Genomic DNA, 16,897 nt, shown 5'->3' with positions numbered 1-16,897 from the left:
ATACTTAACTTCTTTGCACATTAAAGTCTAGCAAGCTGCTAATTTTAGATAACAAAAATCCTCTAAACTAACAGCACTAAGTCCTCTGTCACAATGTCCCTGCTAGTTCACTCTAAGATAAGGATTTGCTAATGCACATAAAAAATTACAACATTGTTAGAAACACTGCAGTGACCCAGAAGCACAGAACAGAGTCAAAAGTCCCTGAAAAGCAGACAAAGCAATCCAATGACAGCAACATAATTGCAACCTGTGTCTAAACATTTAAAGATTAATAACATTTCTGAAATAAATCATTTAAAGAAACTTAAACATATAATATTGCTCTTCAGTTTTTCCTACACGGAACTTCGATTCTACTCCCACCGACGCCAATAAACTCCAAAGTCTGGCAGTGGAGTAACAAACTTACAAGTCTTTTTTCTGAATAAGGACAAGGCAAACCACTTTTGTAACCGTAAGTTCTGCAAATGCTACTAAAAGATAACATTATTTTTTTTAAAATCCAAGCAGCAAAGGTGAATACCTTTCACAACGAATCATTGCAAAATTACCAAACCCTCTTATTTTGAGGGACTCGGGAAGCACGTTAGCGATCCTGCCTTATCTTATGATCTGAGGGTTTGTTTGGTTTGGATTGAAAGAAAACTGCAAAAAGCTAAGCTGGATTTTGAACAGCAAATTAGGCAAATGGATAAACAATGTAAACAGAATGTGTTCAATAACAGGCGCCTGGAATTGCATTCAGTTCATTCTACTCATCTTAGATCAATGGTCAAATTAAGACAATTAAAAGAGAAGTCGGTAAGTTTTACTATTGACTTCAGTGGAGCTGAAGTATAGAAGACGTATAATAAATCACATTCAAAGAAAATATAACAGGTAGGAGAATGACACCAGTAAAACACTCATTCCTATTGTCACACTGCCCTCTTAATTTGCTTTCCTCCAATACTCAACAATATAACTTCTCAGGTCAACCTTCAACAGACAGAACTATTACTGTGTTCATATTCCTAAAGCATTCAGTCACCCAGTATGCTGGCAATGTCTCCTGCTTAGTGTGCCTTCAACTCTTCACCTAAAAGTTAATACTTCATATTAAGAGTTCTTCCTGCACCATACATTTCTGCCCAACTTCAGAGACACCGCCTTCCGCACATGCCACACAACTGCTGAACACAGTGTAATTCAAAGCAATATAAAAAATGAACTGCAAACTGTATTGTAAAACCCAGCACTTTTAGGACTTTAACTTGCTGCACAGACATTTATTGCTGCCTCATGAAGTGTCGCAGATGTTGGCCTTCAGAATAAAAGGAGGAAACAAAATCAAAAACTAGTTAGAGTTATGAAGAAGTAAGAAAATGAGCTTCTATTATGTGGATAGTGCTAACTAACACTACTTACAACTACATTTTATATAACACATGTGCAAAACAACTGTACACTTACAAATGAGCAAAACTTGTGCCAACTGCATTTTAACAATATGACAGACAAAAGTTGTCATGAAGAATTTACTCACCCAAAACCAATAGCTACCCAGTAATTTCTGACACCCTGATGTGGTCCTACCATAGGAAGGATGTCTGGAGAATAGGTGATAGGACCTGCAATTGTGTTTACGATGTCTGCTTTTCTCAGAACAGGAACCATTTCCATAGCAGCCTCAATATGCTCCATTATTCTGTCTAAATCAGACTCAAAAAGTTCTTTTCCAAAACCTGCAGAAATATATGACTCTTATTATATACTTAATTACACTGAAAATACCACATTTTATATACAGTTATGCCATCTACATAGATAAAAGTTATATAGATTTCACCAGCAAGTATATTTAAGGCTTTTCCATCCTTCAGGAGAAAAATGGTGTGCGTAAACCCCTAGTTGCCTGCAGATCGAGTTTATCATCACTGCAGTTACACTTTTATACATAGTTGTTGAACCCTAGGGCAACACAAATTCAACAAAGTAGATAGGAAGTGGAGAAACACAAAAACTTCCTTCTATGGTAATAAGCCCCATTTTTCTCAATACACCAACAACCTGGGAAACAGAAGAAAGATACTGGCTGTACCAACTTATGATTTCCAAGATATTTATTGAATTTCTGGATCTATTTCACCCTTTAGTCTGGGTTCTAAGCACTACTGATAATCATTCAGTTGAGAGACTTGGCACTACTGGAGACAACAAGTTAAGGAAGCTGTGATGGTGCAATCCAAAGATCAACAATGCTGATTGCTCTTCCTTAGGAAACCTTGCAATTTTTTAAAACAGCAACACTATTGATTTAATACAGCTTTCTGTCTGGAACTGAACAGAAAGCTGAAGCCTAGATATAGCAAAGCAAGTTTTTTTTTAAGTAGCAGTATGTCATAATTAGGATGGGTTTTTTTGGTACAAAAATTCTATAAAGTTCTACAGCTTTCTTGCACTGATATCCAAGCACAGCATTTTGCTTAAGACATTCTTTTGCTATATCTGTGTTCTTACTTGACAACCACATTTCCTCTGGGGGAACAGAAAAAATCCAGAGCCCCTGTCAGTATGCAAGGGAGAACTACAGCTTAGAAAAATCCCTATTCAGTTGCAGAAGTGTATGTAACACAGACTTGGTGACGGCATCTAATCACAGCACACAGGCACCTGTTCAGAATGTAAGGGAAGGCTATGTTGTAGATGTGTGTTTTACATCTATTTAATGTTTTTTATGTTTTCATGCTTTTTCTATGTTACATTTTTATTTCTATTCACACTTATCATTAAACTATTCTTTGAAAAAAAGTTTCTGCATTACAATCATGCATTGCAAATATTTTCTATTTTCCATCACATCAAGCAGCATGACAGGCTGGGATTTATAGACATTAAAACGTGTGCTAGTGCTTATCAAGTTTAAAGGTTTAATGTTCATAATTACCCGGTGGGACTCCATGTGTTACCCATGAGTCCTGCAGCTTCATCTTCTCCTCACTTTCATATGGACCAAATAAAAGACCATCCCTTTCTTGCCTTAGATAATATGATCCTTCTAAGTCACGAATCACAGGCAATTCTGTTTTAAGGGCTTTCACTTCAGGGATAGTTGATGTCACAACATACTGATGATGAACAGGTATGAGAGGGTGCTGCAGGCCAATCATCTTGCCTATGTCACGGGCCCAGAAGCCTAGAGAAGACAAAAAAAAAAATTAAATACAAATTTTCAAACATTAATTTCAGTAAATGGAAAATAATAGTAAAACATTTACAGAAAGCACTGCGCTTTATGGAGTGTGACAAAGAATTTTTTTCCATACTTTTAATTTTCAAATTACTTTTCATATAATCCAGCATAATTTTCTCTCTATAATTCCATGTCCTTGTTCCTAGTTCTAGTACATTATTCTAGTACACAGATATTAAAAAAATATAATCGCTAAAATAAAAGTTAAGCTTCTAAAATTTCAGAAGATAATTTAATTAACAGTCCCACAGACCCTATGGTTTAATTTGATAAAGTAGATCTGCAATGCAGTCCTAGCAGAGTCAGAGACACTTAAAAATAAGAATAAATTAACTCACACCATAGGTGTTCACCTAGCTTCTTATTATCAACCAAATGAGCTCAAATGCTTTCACAAGCAGTCAAGTCCTAGCACTCCAATGGAGTAAGGTATGAGTTTCAGCCAGGTGTCCTTAGGAATTTAACTTTCCTTCCTCTTTCACTTGCATGATGTGACCCACATTAATTACACCTCTCGCATACCAATCAATTCATTATGATGTTCATACTGGTGAGTAGCCAGTCTGCTCTCCCATAGTTGTCCAATTAATAGTTCTGATACAGACTGCAACTAGAAAACACAAGCAACATACCTGCCTTTGAATCCTCCATGCATACTACCAGGTATAAGTTAAAGAAGACTTAATCCTTCTTTGTTAAGGTTAAGCTGGTAAGGCACATTCACTTAGTGAGGCACCTGTGTCAAAATCAGGAGTGGAAGCCTCTTAACTGCCAAATGTATTAGTTTGGGGTCTGCATCATGGCTCACATCTGCTGTGAGGCTGGAACACATAAAGCAGGGAACCCAGCACATCTGCAAGCATCTCCCCCATTACGCTGGACAAAGACAAATGTGGATTTAAGTGGAGGCTCACAATCTTTAGAGAACTTCTTTGAATTTGGGCATTTCTATGTCACCTACAAAGAAAACTACTTTAAGGTAAGATCAGCTGATGGTCCAAAAGGAGAAGGAAAGGTGAAGTAGCAGACAATTTCATGTCTAGTACTATGCACTGTTTTTCTGCCAAAATTGGTTTGACTTAGAGCAATATTTGGAAAAGAAATTATGCTCTGAAAATGTGCTTCTAATTTCACTATTTTCCTTACTCATTAAAACAGAATCAGTGGGAAAACATAGAGCAAGCATATTCAAGCTATTCAAAGAAAACAAAAATGGTAGGCTTAATTTTAGGTCTTCAAAACTTAGCTTTTTTTCTTTCAAAAATATTAAATTTCTTCGCCATTAAGTTTGCAGAAGTGCATTATAAGCAAAGGTGATTTAAAATTGTTTTTGAATTAAAGGCAAATAGTTCGAGCTTGTTAAAAATAAAATCTTAAATATTGTACTTATAAAAAAAATCACACTTGTCATAAAAGATTATTTAATTGCTTAGAATAATTATCATTTACTAAATGAAAAATACTACAATTTCTTTGTTTAAAGTTTTTGAACCAAGTGCAAAAGCTATTGCAAACACAAAATATGGAAAAAGGAAGAGTATGTTCTCTGAAACAAAATTGTAGTTGGAAACAGATGTCAAGGCCTATCACACATAGTATAGATAAATGAAGGCATAAATTATACCACTAGGACATTTGTGAAGATTAAATTGTATAGATTGCAAACATCTGATGCTGAAATATTTAGTGGTGGGTGGTGGTATTACTTAGCATATCTGATGAACTACGTAATCTGACTTTTTTAAAAAAGAAAATCTTCTTTCACTGCATTGTGTAACGGTTGTATAAATGGTTGTATGGACAGCGTGTACATGTTTGCAAATATATGATTATATATACACACATATACTGTATATATAAACTAAATATGCTATTTTTCCAGACTTTAATAAAACATTCCATTATAAATAGGCTGCAAATCACTTCAGCAGGCTCAGTACCAGTTAGTTCGTGTCAAGGATTATTTATTAGGTATCTGCTTTCTTCCAAAATGGAAATATCACATAAGGAACAGCTAAAGATTGGTTGGAACTAGTTTGTTCCAGTTCCAGTGCAGATGTCATTTGGGGGATAAGGGAGGGGAGAGAATGTAGAGAGCCTTTTGATATATTTTTCTCTGCTCAAATTGCAACATGAGCCTAAAATAAGAGCTTTGAATTATACCATGCTCTGTAGAGGAATGAGGCAAGGCTGAGAAGAAGAATGAATGTTAGCTGAGAGAATATTTATAGGAGATGTTTGTTATACAGTACTCATTTCACATCATTAGCCAGAATGTTAAGCAATATGCGCTTCAAATGTTCATTTTGGCTGAACAGTTATCTACTCAAGAGAATTAACTAATTATGTTGTTGATTTAATAACTTATTAAACAATAATAAAGACTTAGGAAAATGTCACAAGGGTGTATTCTAATTTTTGCAAATAAACTTTGATAAGCATTTACTAGAAAAGTCTTCCTAATGTCAGCTTAATACACAAGCCTAAGATAGATAACTGCACTAAACATACATAAGGAAATTACTGCATTTGTGATACTCCACCCATATTACACAGAGCCAATAGTTAGGAATAATGAGTGCCTAGAAGTCTGTAGCCTAAGTAAGAAGCTTGATTGCCAAAAATGCTGCCGTTCAATTCCATAGTCTTGGATCAGTCCTAGACCAATATATCTGTACTGCGTAACAAATGACATGAGGAACCTATTAGCAAAAGAGCTTGTGATTTCATAACTGAACACTCTCCCATAATTCATTCCAGAAAGCTGTGAACTGACAGTCCAAAGGCAATCAAATACTGGCGTCTGTCATCTTCTAAGTGCTTGACTTTGTGGTCTAAGTAAAATTGTTTTAATTTGGTTTCCCTGTCTGTGCGGTTGTTTGCTTTCTGAAAAAAAAGCATACTGAACTTTTTCTCTCCAAAAAGTCATTGTGTGGCACTCATGAGCATGCTTAGAACCTCAAGGTCAAGCTTTTCATATCCCTCCTATTTATTCTAGTCTTATAGCAATAGCAGGTGATCATCTATGAACGGGAGGCATGTGATCAAAAAGCAGACTTTTCAGTGGGTTTCCCAGTCAGTCTTTACTGAAAGCCTGGAATAATCTAGGACAGGGCTGTCTATATCCCAGACACTACTGAAAGAATGGTCACCCAGTAAATCTCATCCTTCCAGAGTTCAGCCCTTTTATCCCATGCCATTCAAATTTCTCTTTATGCCAATTTTCTCTCTTCCCCATCCCTGCTAGTCCCCTACCTGCTCTTCTTTTCCACTGCCTCAAACTCTACTCACTCCAGTCCTTACATCCTTCTTCAGCTATTTTGTCTCTATATGCAAGTTGGCCTCCCTTATTTATCAAATCCTGTCCCATCTGTTTTCTCTTCCTTCCAATCTACTCCCATCTACCTCTCCCTTGCTCTTCCGCCAGTCTGTCATGCTCAATCAGCTCAGAGAACCTTGCTTTTCCAGTCTCAGTCTCACACACAACCATTCCTCAAGTATCTTGATTAATATTTTTGTCCAAAAGGTCCAGCTTAAGTTGCCTTAATGAAACAGTTCATATCCCCTCCCACTATCCCTCCCTGTGGTTTCGTCCTCACTGTCGCCATCTCCACAGTCCCTCCTGGTTTGAGCTTCCTTATCTAGTAAGAGCTTCCTTATCTAGTAAGTCCTCTAGTACACAAGTGTTCCACTTACTGCAAGTCCTCTCAACCACCTCCAAGAACATTTCCAAAACATTCTACTCTCCCAGTCTATTTGCCTTCCAGTCCAACTCACTCATAATTCCAATTGTCAGCCATGGTTATTGCACCCACCAACAAGAAGAGTCCCTGTCTTGCTCAACTTCTTCATTTTATCTGCTTTGCAGCAGAAATAGATGTTTTTTTCTTTTCCACTGCACAGATGTAGAAATGAACTGTAAAGATATATCCCTGCTCTCAGTTTACTTGTTCCATCTGAACAGGAAGAGAAAGTTCTGTTGAGCCACCACAGCTTCCTAGTGAAGCCTGATTGTTCACTGAGATGGGATGTATGAAAGACTCATGCCCTAAAAATGTAGATATGATTCAGTCTGAGACAGATAGTCTGAAAAAAAATCATCTGAATGGTAAATATTTAGCATGTTTCCAAACGATTGGAAACAAAGTCTTCTAGAAGGAAGTAGAAGGCACGCTTCACATAGGACGTGCCAACAGTTTCAGCAATAATATAGTTTCCTATAACTTGTATAAAGCAGCATAAAAATAAATCAAGTTTAGGTTGAATACAGGTTTTTAGACCTATCAACTTGTTTAGGAAAACAAAAATCCGAAGGACTCTTGCCCCAAAGCTCTTTGAAGCAGAAATACTAGTTTGGCTTCTTTAGCAGAATGTAGAAGAAAAAACGCATACGTAAATATAAGTTCTTTTGAGTTAGGAAATTTTTATTACATGAAAAAATGTATTGTTAAGCCAAGCGCATGTTTAAAATACTACTCAAAGGGCAACAGAAATCTTCTGTTTCAAAGATATGTGGATAGAGTTAAATCCTAGAGAAAGATAATACAGGAATAGGCAGGGTTATCTTATTTGCTGCAAATCCTCAGTCTTTTCGAAAAAAACAACAAAGACATTTCTATTTCATATGTTCATCTCATACGCCTTACTAAGTAGCTTTCATAGGATCTTAGAGGACAATATGCATGGACAGTAGCCTCTCTTCTACACAAGTAACTGCAGACCAGTGAAAGTCTCTTCTGCTACTAAAATCTAGCAGGATAGTCTGACTAGTAAGTGCTGGAGACAAACAAGAAAAAAACCACTTTTAATGTCTACTTAGTGACTATTAATGTAACAGCTAAATTTTCACGAAACTGCAAAGCACATTTCATCACAAACCAAGTGAATGTTCAAAAACATGTATTACTTACTCCTGTAATCCACACAATTCAGTACTGATGCTTCATGTCACCTAGTTTGTAAATCAGAAGAGTATGCAAAAGCTTATGGTAAATGCTACCTGCAGTGTTCACAATTCTCTTTGCTCGAATTACACCGAGTGGAGTTTCAACTTCCCATGTTCCATCAGATCGGGAGTTCAGATTGGTCACTTGGACAGGGTAATTTAATTGGGCACCATATTTTCTGGCTCCTGCAGCCAAGGCCATAGTGAGAGAATAGGGATCGATATGACCATCTCCAGGGTTATACAGGCCAGCTAAAACCTAAGTGAAGGTAAAATCCCACAAAATTAAAGAAATTAAAATTTATCAAAATTAATATTTTTTTTAAAAAAATGCTTTATTCTTGAAAGCAGTAAACTTTAAAAAGTCAAACCAAAACAAATGTTCAAAACATATAATAATATCAGGGCTACAGTAATCCAAATTAAAAATGATCTAAGGATGTAAAGTTGCTCAGTTCTTCCATGCAATTAAAGATTGCAATGCTTTAATATCATAATACTATATATTATAATAAATAGTATGCACACTGGCTTTTAGAATGTGCTAAATTGCTTAAGCGATTTTAGTTTATAATGCAACCTTTTCCACTGAAAACCAAATATTCTGGTACAATTTCTACAAAGGAAACAGACTTTATGCCTACATATCTGATATAACCAGTATTTAATCACAAAATAAGTTATTTTATATAAAATTAGGTTCCTTACCGTATCCATGTTCAGTAAGGGAAACAGCTCTTGTACTTTCTCAGGTGTGATTAGGTACTGTTCTGTTGGGTGCCAACCAGCACGAGTCATTTGATATTTAAATTCATCCACTCTAGTAGGGGTTGAAGCAATTCTGATGCTGCCAGGCTGATGAAACCCCACAGCCTAAAATGATGAGTGAAAGCGAATTACTGAAAGAACCTGTACTTACCTCCATAAATGCACGTTCCTATGCTATGGGAACTCTCCAGGAATTCTGCCACTAACATCACTGAAAAGAATCAAATAAGCTAGGTGCCCTCGAAGGAACAGGACTTAAATGTAACCTCCTAAAGATAATAAAATTTTTATAAAGTTATAAAATTAACTTCCTAGGTTAATACATGCTATCTTCAAAACAGTTGTAAAAAGCTTTTATTGAATTTCATAAGACTAGTATTTTAATAAGATTTTATTAATATTTGAATTTGTGGGCTCATATGCTTTCAAAAATAGAAACACATACATCTCAAAAATAAATATATAGTAGTTTATATTAAAGTTTATAACCAACATAGTTTTCTTTCGAGATGCTGCAAAATAAACTGAACTTACCAATCACCTTTATTGACACAATGAATAAAGTTTTTCCTGCCTTTTTTAGTCTTTTTCATAAAGTAGAAGCCCTTATATAACTGGACACTGAATGTTCACTTTTGGGTATACACTATTTACTTCACCTTCTCTATGCTACCTCACAGTAGCTGAGTAAGTCTTTTAGTGGAAGTCACAAGGATAATCAGTTGTAGGATCTTATCTAGCTGAGCAGTACAAAGGAGAAAAAAGCATTTTATTACAATTATCTAGTTTTTAGACCAGTACAGCGAGGATGATGCAACTTCTGCTGCAGTCTGAAAGAAGCGCACACTTAGTAAATGAAACCTATATGGCTGCGTGATGCCTGATACAAAACACATGACTCCTGCTTTTCTCTGCATACCTATTTCTTAAATCACTGGATAGAAACACGTCTGAAAGGGATGGGAAGAATTGCAGCAATCTTCACAAGTACAGACAGCATCATATTATGTGAATGTTTAAGTGGACATGTTTATAGCTGGAAAGTATCATCAATCCAGTCATTCCAGATCCTTAATGCTATTTTAATTCCTATACCAAGCTAAGGTTGCAGATCCCGAGCCTGCCAGGCTTCTGAGATGTTTTATGAAAACCATTTTCTTAAATTTCAGAGGGATCTGGGAAACTATCTAAAATATTTAGTGACTAAGCACCAGACTATAGCACATATATGCTGGCAGGAGAATATATTTCAGTAAAAAGGGAGCCTTAGGATAAACATGAACACACACATATGCAACCTCTCAACTCCAAACTTTTTTGTAAGACTACTAGTAAGGTTAGCATTGACCTGAATTAATACTTAAAAGGTAAGGAGATTACCTGTCCAGTCTCCTCTTCCAGTTTTTCATAAAGTTTGATGCTATAAGCATGGATTTTCTTCAGGTTTATTCCAGGATGAAAATAAGTAGTTAAACCAGCCTCAAAAAAGAAATGGGAATAACAACATAAAGATATGATTAGAAATGCAGTGTTTTCTTTCCCTCCTTCCAACTGTCATTAAAAAATGAACTGTCAAGATACTGCAAAGAAAAGTAACATGTGGATAGAGACAACTGCTTCAAATGCAAAAATAAAATCCCTTCCCTACTTACAGCATTCTTGTTCTCTGCACATGTGTTTTTCCACCTGTCATTTCTCATCAAACTTGTGAACCCATGATACTGTTGCAGTTGTTGTCTCCTATGGTTTCCTTTCTTCCTTAAAGTATTCAGTTGTCTCTTTAAAATCTTTTGGAAGAGACACACAACTCTACTCCTGATTAACTAAATCAACCGATTAAATGTCCTGTAGAAGGATCTTTTCCTTCTTGCCAACAGAGATTGGAGAGAAACCAAACCTTAACAAAGATCAGATCTTAACAAGAGATACCACTTTCCTAGGTTGTGAAATGTAGGGTAGTGGAAGTCAATCTTCCTTTATTCTAAACAGTTGTTATTTCTCTATTCTAAACAGTTGTCTCTTGTGGCAGTTCAAGAGTAATTGCTGCAATTCAGAAGTAACTTAAGAAATTACTATATGTATTTTGCAATTCACTTAACCCGGTCTGACTTAGGCTGTCAATCCCCCTTGGGTTCATGCAAAGGTAAGATCCAGAAGTTAGTACAGTGTCTTCTATATAAAAGGAAACTGTTCACCTGCCTACAGTAGAGACAGCAGCAACAATCTAATGAGATTCGTAACTGCAGACATTTAGCACTTGAGAAAAAAACAGAAATAAACTGTTACTGAAGTTAAGCATACACTTTGTAGTTCCTGCACTTGACTTCTCACTAAAACCCTTCTTGTAAGGGAGACAACAGAAATGTAATATTACCTTAGGTTTCCAGGATGAGTAACCACATTTATTAAAATATTTTACACATATATATACGCATATATACACACACATGTATAAGAAGATGTATACTTATATAGTGCATATTTTGCTAACTAAAATGCAGCTTATTCACAGATTAAGGTTGCTTCACTTAGGAGCGCTAGACACCAGAGTCCACCTTGGAGTTCATTGTGATTTCAAGAGAAAACAGCAGGAAATATATGGGTTAAAAGTTATTCATAGCAGAGTTTTGATAGTTTTCTTCTAAGCTGCCTAGTATGCAACACACATTAACTACTCTCAATTTTAACTTGTCAACAACTTTCTGTGCTACATATTTTAAGGCTTTAACTTTTAAAGCTGTATGCAATAACTGTATGGATATGACTAACAAAAGCAAGATTTACTATTCTTTAAAGACATATTTTAATTCAAACTAATTTAATTATGCTAAGAACCTATCAAACAGTACTCTTTTCTGTAATCAATGCCAACGTATCTTGCATGAATTAGACCACACATCCCCATTTTTATAAACCAAGGCCTCTGCTGACCCATCTTTCTTAGTGCAGCTTCACATTTAAGACTGGATCTTTTCCTTCAGAAACAATTAGCTTCAAATTTCTCTCAGCAGATGGCTTACACTCACATATCATTTCCACCAAAAAAACATAAATCATACTCGCTGCCTGAGATACAGGTTCTCCGTATCCACAGAGTAAGAGTACCATGACCATCTGCTACTACCAATTGTATGTCTTTACACTAGCCACACTTAAAAGTTTATCCTGCCTTTCATTGTGAAGATTTTATCTTTCTGATAGCTTAAAGTTTGTATGTGATATCATAGTGTACCACAATAAAAATCTGAAATGCCAGAGTAAAACAACGGTGAAATAAAGTGCAAAATTAACCGTTTACTAATATTTTATTTTTCAGTTTTGCCTATATTCTGTTCACAAATTTGGCTCTAGTTTTCTAAGTATGTTTGGTGGTGTTTATTACCTCACCAATCTGAGTTTAAAATCTGTGGGAAGGAGATATATCTACTAAGCACAAAGCAGGCATTTAGGACTCAGAAAGTCCTTGGGCTAAATTAATAGTCTGGAAAAACATTGCTTGTCCTTTTCTTATTATCATACCAGATCATCGTCATACTGGACACTACTGGAGACTAGGTATTTGACTAAATGTGCTTTTCACCTCATTTGACATGTGCTTTTATGTTGTTGGAACACATTTATTTTAATTACCTCAGACTAAAACCCAGGAGTGTTTCACTGAAGAATTGGTAATTAAAACTTGCTTCTTAAAATTAACTCTTAAGGGCCTTTTAGCTGTGTATAGAGAATACAGAAATAAATTAATTATTGAAATGTTTGGATTTCTTTAGCCACGTACAATATCCAATGAATAATTAACTTGTACTTGCAAATTTTGTTATCTCAGATTATTTTTACTGTCTTCTTCTACTTATGCACATTTTCTGGTCTTCTGTTATTTTTCCAAATATAGTAGTATATTTTTCAGATGTGGGGAAATCCTATTCTAGTGGTCACTGATAGTCATTTTGAACCAAAATGAACCACAAACCACTTGCAAGTCAGGTACATAACCATATATATTCAAGAGTATTTAACTGCACAATTTATATCAAAACTCTCTCTGACATTTTTAAGTGAAGGTAAGAATTTTTAACACATTGGATACCTTTCAGCTTCAGGTAATGAACGTTTCTGATTTCAGGAGTGTGGCTGAGAAACAACAATAGCCTGACTGGTCTATGTAAAAATTAAGTTAATAGAATCATAAAATAATGATAATAAAAGAGGTTGAGTGAGACCATACAGGCCCATAACAGTCCACAGCATCTTCTTTGAATACATTAATATTATGGGAGACAGTGTCTAATGTCTTGCTAAAATCTAGGTAAGTGATAATAACTGCTGTGCCCATCTCTAAAAATTCAGTCACTTTGTCATAGAAGGCAACTAGGTTTGGTCAGACACGATTTACACTCTGCAAATCTATGCTGACTGTTCCCAGTCACTTTTTTCTCCTTTATTGGCCCAGATCTGAGACTTCTTCCATGATTTTCCCAAGAATCAAGGTATGGCTAGCTGTCTATCAGCTCCTCTGATTGTCTCTTTAGCTTTTTTCTAAAGATGCCCTCCTCCAGCTGTTGGGCATCTCCGCTGATCTCCGCAGTCTTTCAAAGGTGATCTCCAAAGTCTTTCAAATGCCATCAGCAGCATTCTTCGATGCAGTCCATCTGGTCCAATGTAAATGCATGAGTCAAGTTATCCCAGTAACCCCTGGCTTGATCCTCATCCATCGCTGGTAGTTCATCTTTTCCTTGAACCCTGCTCAGAGCACAGAGGCCTGAGAAACTTTGTCAGTGAAAGTCAGGTGAAGAAGGCATTGAGTACTTCAGCCTTATCAGTGCAGACTGTGACCCACCTCATTCAGCAACAGTCCCACATTTTTCCTGCTCAGCCTCATACTACTACTAACGCAGCAGTAGAAGCTCTTCTTGTTGTCTTTAATGTTCCTTACGAGTCTTAACTGTAGATGAGTTTTGGTTTTCCTAACATCCTCTCCACGTGCCCAGGCAATTTTTCTAAATTGTCCCTTTGTAGCCTTTTCCTGCTTCTGCCCCCTATACACCACATTTTCACTCCAGAACTCAATCATGAGCTGCCTATCTGGCCCAGATGGCCTTCCAATGTGTCTACTTGTTTTTCTGAGTTCCAAGGAGAAGCATTCTTGTATATGAAGCAGATTTGCTCTAGGTTTTGCTCTATTTTCGTAAGACTTTTTTATTGTAGGTGAACATGATCTAGGAAAATAGTTTTAAGAATAGCCACTTTGCTATGATAATTGACACAGAGATTTTTAAGAGTTTTTATCGCTGAAATTTTTATATATTGAAATGTTTGTGTATCAGTTTTGTACTATTCCAATCTGTTTCAGATTTTATACTAAGTCCAATTATTAAACCAGCATTCTGGAGGAAAATGATATTAACACATTATACCCTATATCCTCTCTTCTTGCAAGTTTGACCAAGTTCCACCAAGTTTTTATTTGTTTTGTGCCGTGCTTTATTAAACCATCAGCAGCAAAATCAATTGCACATTGCAAGAAGTATCACATAACAGAATAATACTTTAAATATTTTCTTAGAAAACACATTTTAAACAAGTAACCACACAAAAAAAAAATCTATTTGCTGAGAGGCTTATATATGCCTTGTTCAGTCCATAGAGCTTCAGTAAGACTGCAAATGATTTGACATGTGGGATAAAAATTTAAGAACTTCAGGAGTTCTTAAAGCCTTTACTTAATATACAGACATATAGTAAATACTACTTTGTCATAGCTAGATAGGTACAAAAAAGAGCAGCACTTGCCCTGTTATTTATATCTTTATTACTAGTAATATAAAAATGTACGCTTTTTCTGTGCTATTTTAATAACACACATGAAAGTCAGCCCAATTATCTCAGCCCTGAGAAGTGGAAGAATGTTTCAGCAGCAGCACTAGCAGGAATATGACCTGCATGAAACATGATCCTGGGCTACAGCAGGATTTACTGGACTATGAAAGAGGGAGAATGTGGTATACTACAGCAATATCTGAACCAGAATTTCAAAATTTGTAGCTGCAAGCAATATATTAGACACCATTTCATTTGCTAAGTATATATGTAATTTTCATCTCCATCTAGTACTGTATCGCTGGGAGGAAACCACTGATAAATTCAGAGCCCCCAGTACAACAAAGAACTCACAGTCACAGTTTTGATGTTTCTCATCATCTGAAACAGACTTCTCATCAACTTTTTCATCTTCAGATACATCACTTTAATACTGAGTTCAGTGAAAAGAGACATTAAACCATGTAGTTACCTAACAGTTATCCATTCTAACCTCTCCCACAACAAGGTGTTTTACTGTGCTCATCCCATCAGTTTGCTGCAGCAGGTGCCACAAGCAGCCCTCACAACAGCTGTAGTGCATTCATCTTCTCTGCTGCTCAGTGCTCCGTTGCTGCACTTCCTAAGTGGGGGCAAAAATACTGAAGAGGAGGTTGCTTTTATATAGTTATCAGCAATAACCTAGAGTCACAAGTATAACAAGGAAACAGTAACAACCCCCCCATTCATTATTTTGGTTTATTATTCAAAGAGGATTTTTATTACTTTTTATTATTTTTACACACATATCTATACTCTGTATATGCATCAGGTAAACAGAATTCAGTCTGTGCCTCACTCATGTCCTTAAGTCAAAGTGTTTCCTTCAGCATTTCATAGTCATGCTTCAATATACAAAATGTATGATTTGACACCACGTGTGGTGTTGCTCTGCTCACTGAACTGCATCATCTGTGGTACTATTCTCTCTAAAAGAGATGTAATTACTGAATTTTGTTTTTCCTAACTCCATACAACGTGTTTTCTTTTGTTGTGTTAGTTGAAATGCAAGTAAGACAAAGAATAAACCTACTTGGACATTTCAGGCAGTGTTCTTAAATTCCATTTTTTTACTATTGTTCTCTCATAAGGTCCCAAACACACTAAACATCTGCCCTAAGATGTAGCATTTCAAACTTCAGTCTCCCTCCCCTGGGAGAAGCATTAAATCACAAATCAAATATATTCCGTCTGAGTCATCCTCCTTCATTTGTTTCTGAAAGGCATGAAGATGCTATAGTTATAAGTATTGCATAAATGGTCTATTGTATTAATAGAGGAGTTCTGCAGACAGCAACCTGTTGGGTTTTACTCTTTCGCACTGCTACATACTTGGATAACATTCTCCCGGTTTCAGCTAATCATAGCTCAAAATGAATAGAAAAGCTTTTAATATTGTGGCAAGCTATACTGCATTTCATTACACTGCCTACTCCAGATACTGACATAGAAACTACATAATTACCTACGTGCATGTTGTGCACCAGTAAATCCACGTGATTAGCATTATTATAGGAAGCATCCCCACGCTGTCACTATTATCCGTATGTCTTTTTCCTTAGAGTACAGAGAAACACTCAGCCTTAAAAAACCCCACAGTGTACAGTTGTTAGCTTTACTCCTCCAAGCTTTTGTCTAACAGTAGAGGTGGCCGGAAAGAAAATTCAATTCTCTAATAAGAATCAGTTTCTGGGACAGTAATATTCTCTGCAAACTAGACACTGATGCTCTTTCTCAATCACCTTTTTTTCATGATAACTCATACATAAAAAATAATTACATCACTATTAAGCCAAATTTCACATTCCTGGTTTATGCATGCCAGTGCAATCATTTCCAACAGTAACACCTGCAGTATAAATTAGATTACCTTAGAAACAGAAGAAATTTTAAAAATCCAAGTTAAAATAATTTTTAAAGTCTAAATCCAGTTAACTGGCAAAAAATGTATAATAATACTAAGTCACCTTCCAGTAGTTTCAAAATACACTCTTTGTCCCAATTTTTACAAATGAGAAAAATAAACTGTGGATAGCTGAGACAACTTTTCAAAACCCACTCAGCTAATCCATAAATAACTCAACACTAAAAAT

At 35.9% G+C, this 16,897-nt stretch overlaps 1 protein-coding gene across 1 annotated transcript in view; it reads right to left on the bottom strand.

Moving 5' to 3' along the window:
* Nucleotides 1-16,897, bottom strand: part of DMGDH (dimethylglycine dehydrogenase) — a 46,109-nt gene that overhangs the window by 27,325 nt on the left and 1,887 nt on the right. The window contains exons 3-7 of the mRNA XM_054053882.1: nt 10,329-10,427; nt 8,889-9,053; nt 8,235-8,439; nt 2,930-3,178; nt 1,529-1,727 (exon numbers count right to left, since the gene is read on the bottom strand). Of these exons, the coding sequence (XP_053909857.1) occupies nt 1,529-1,727; nt 2,930-3,178; nt 8,235-8,439; nt 8,889-9,053; nt 10,329-10,427 (917 nt within the window). The remainder of the gene's footprint in view (nt 1-1,528; nt 1,728-2,929; nt 3,179-8,234; nt 8,440-8,888; nt 9,054-10,328; nt 10,428-16,897) is intronic.

The sequence above is a fragment of the Cuculus canorus genome, chromosome Z (assembly GCF_017976375.1).
Source record: "Cuculus canorus isolate bCucCan1 chromosome Z, bCucCan1.pri, whole genome shotgun sequence".
Lineage (NCBI taxonomy): Eukaryota > Metazoa > Chordata > Aves > Cuculiformes > Cuculidae > Cuculus > Cuculus canorus.
The sequence above is the reverse complement of the archived record's forward strand: the minus strand, read 5'-3'. Positions and strand labels throughout refer to the sequence as shown.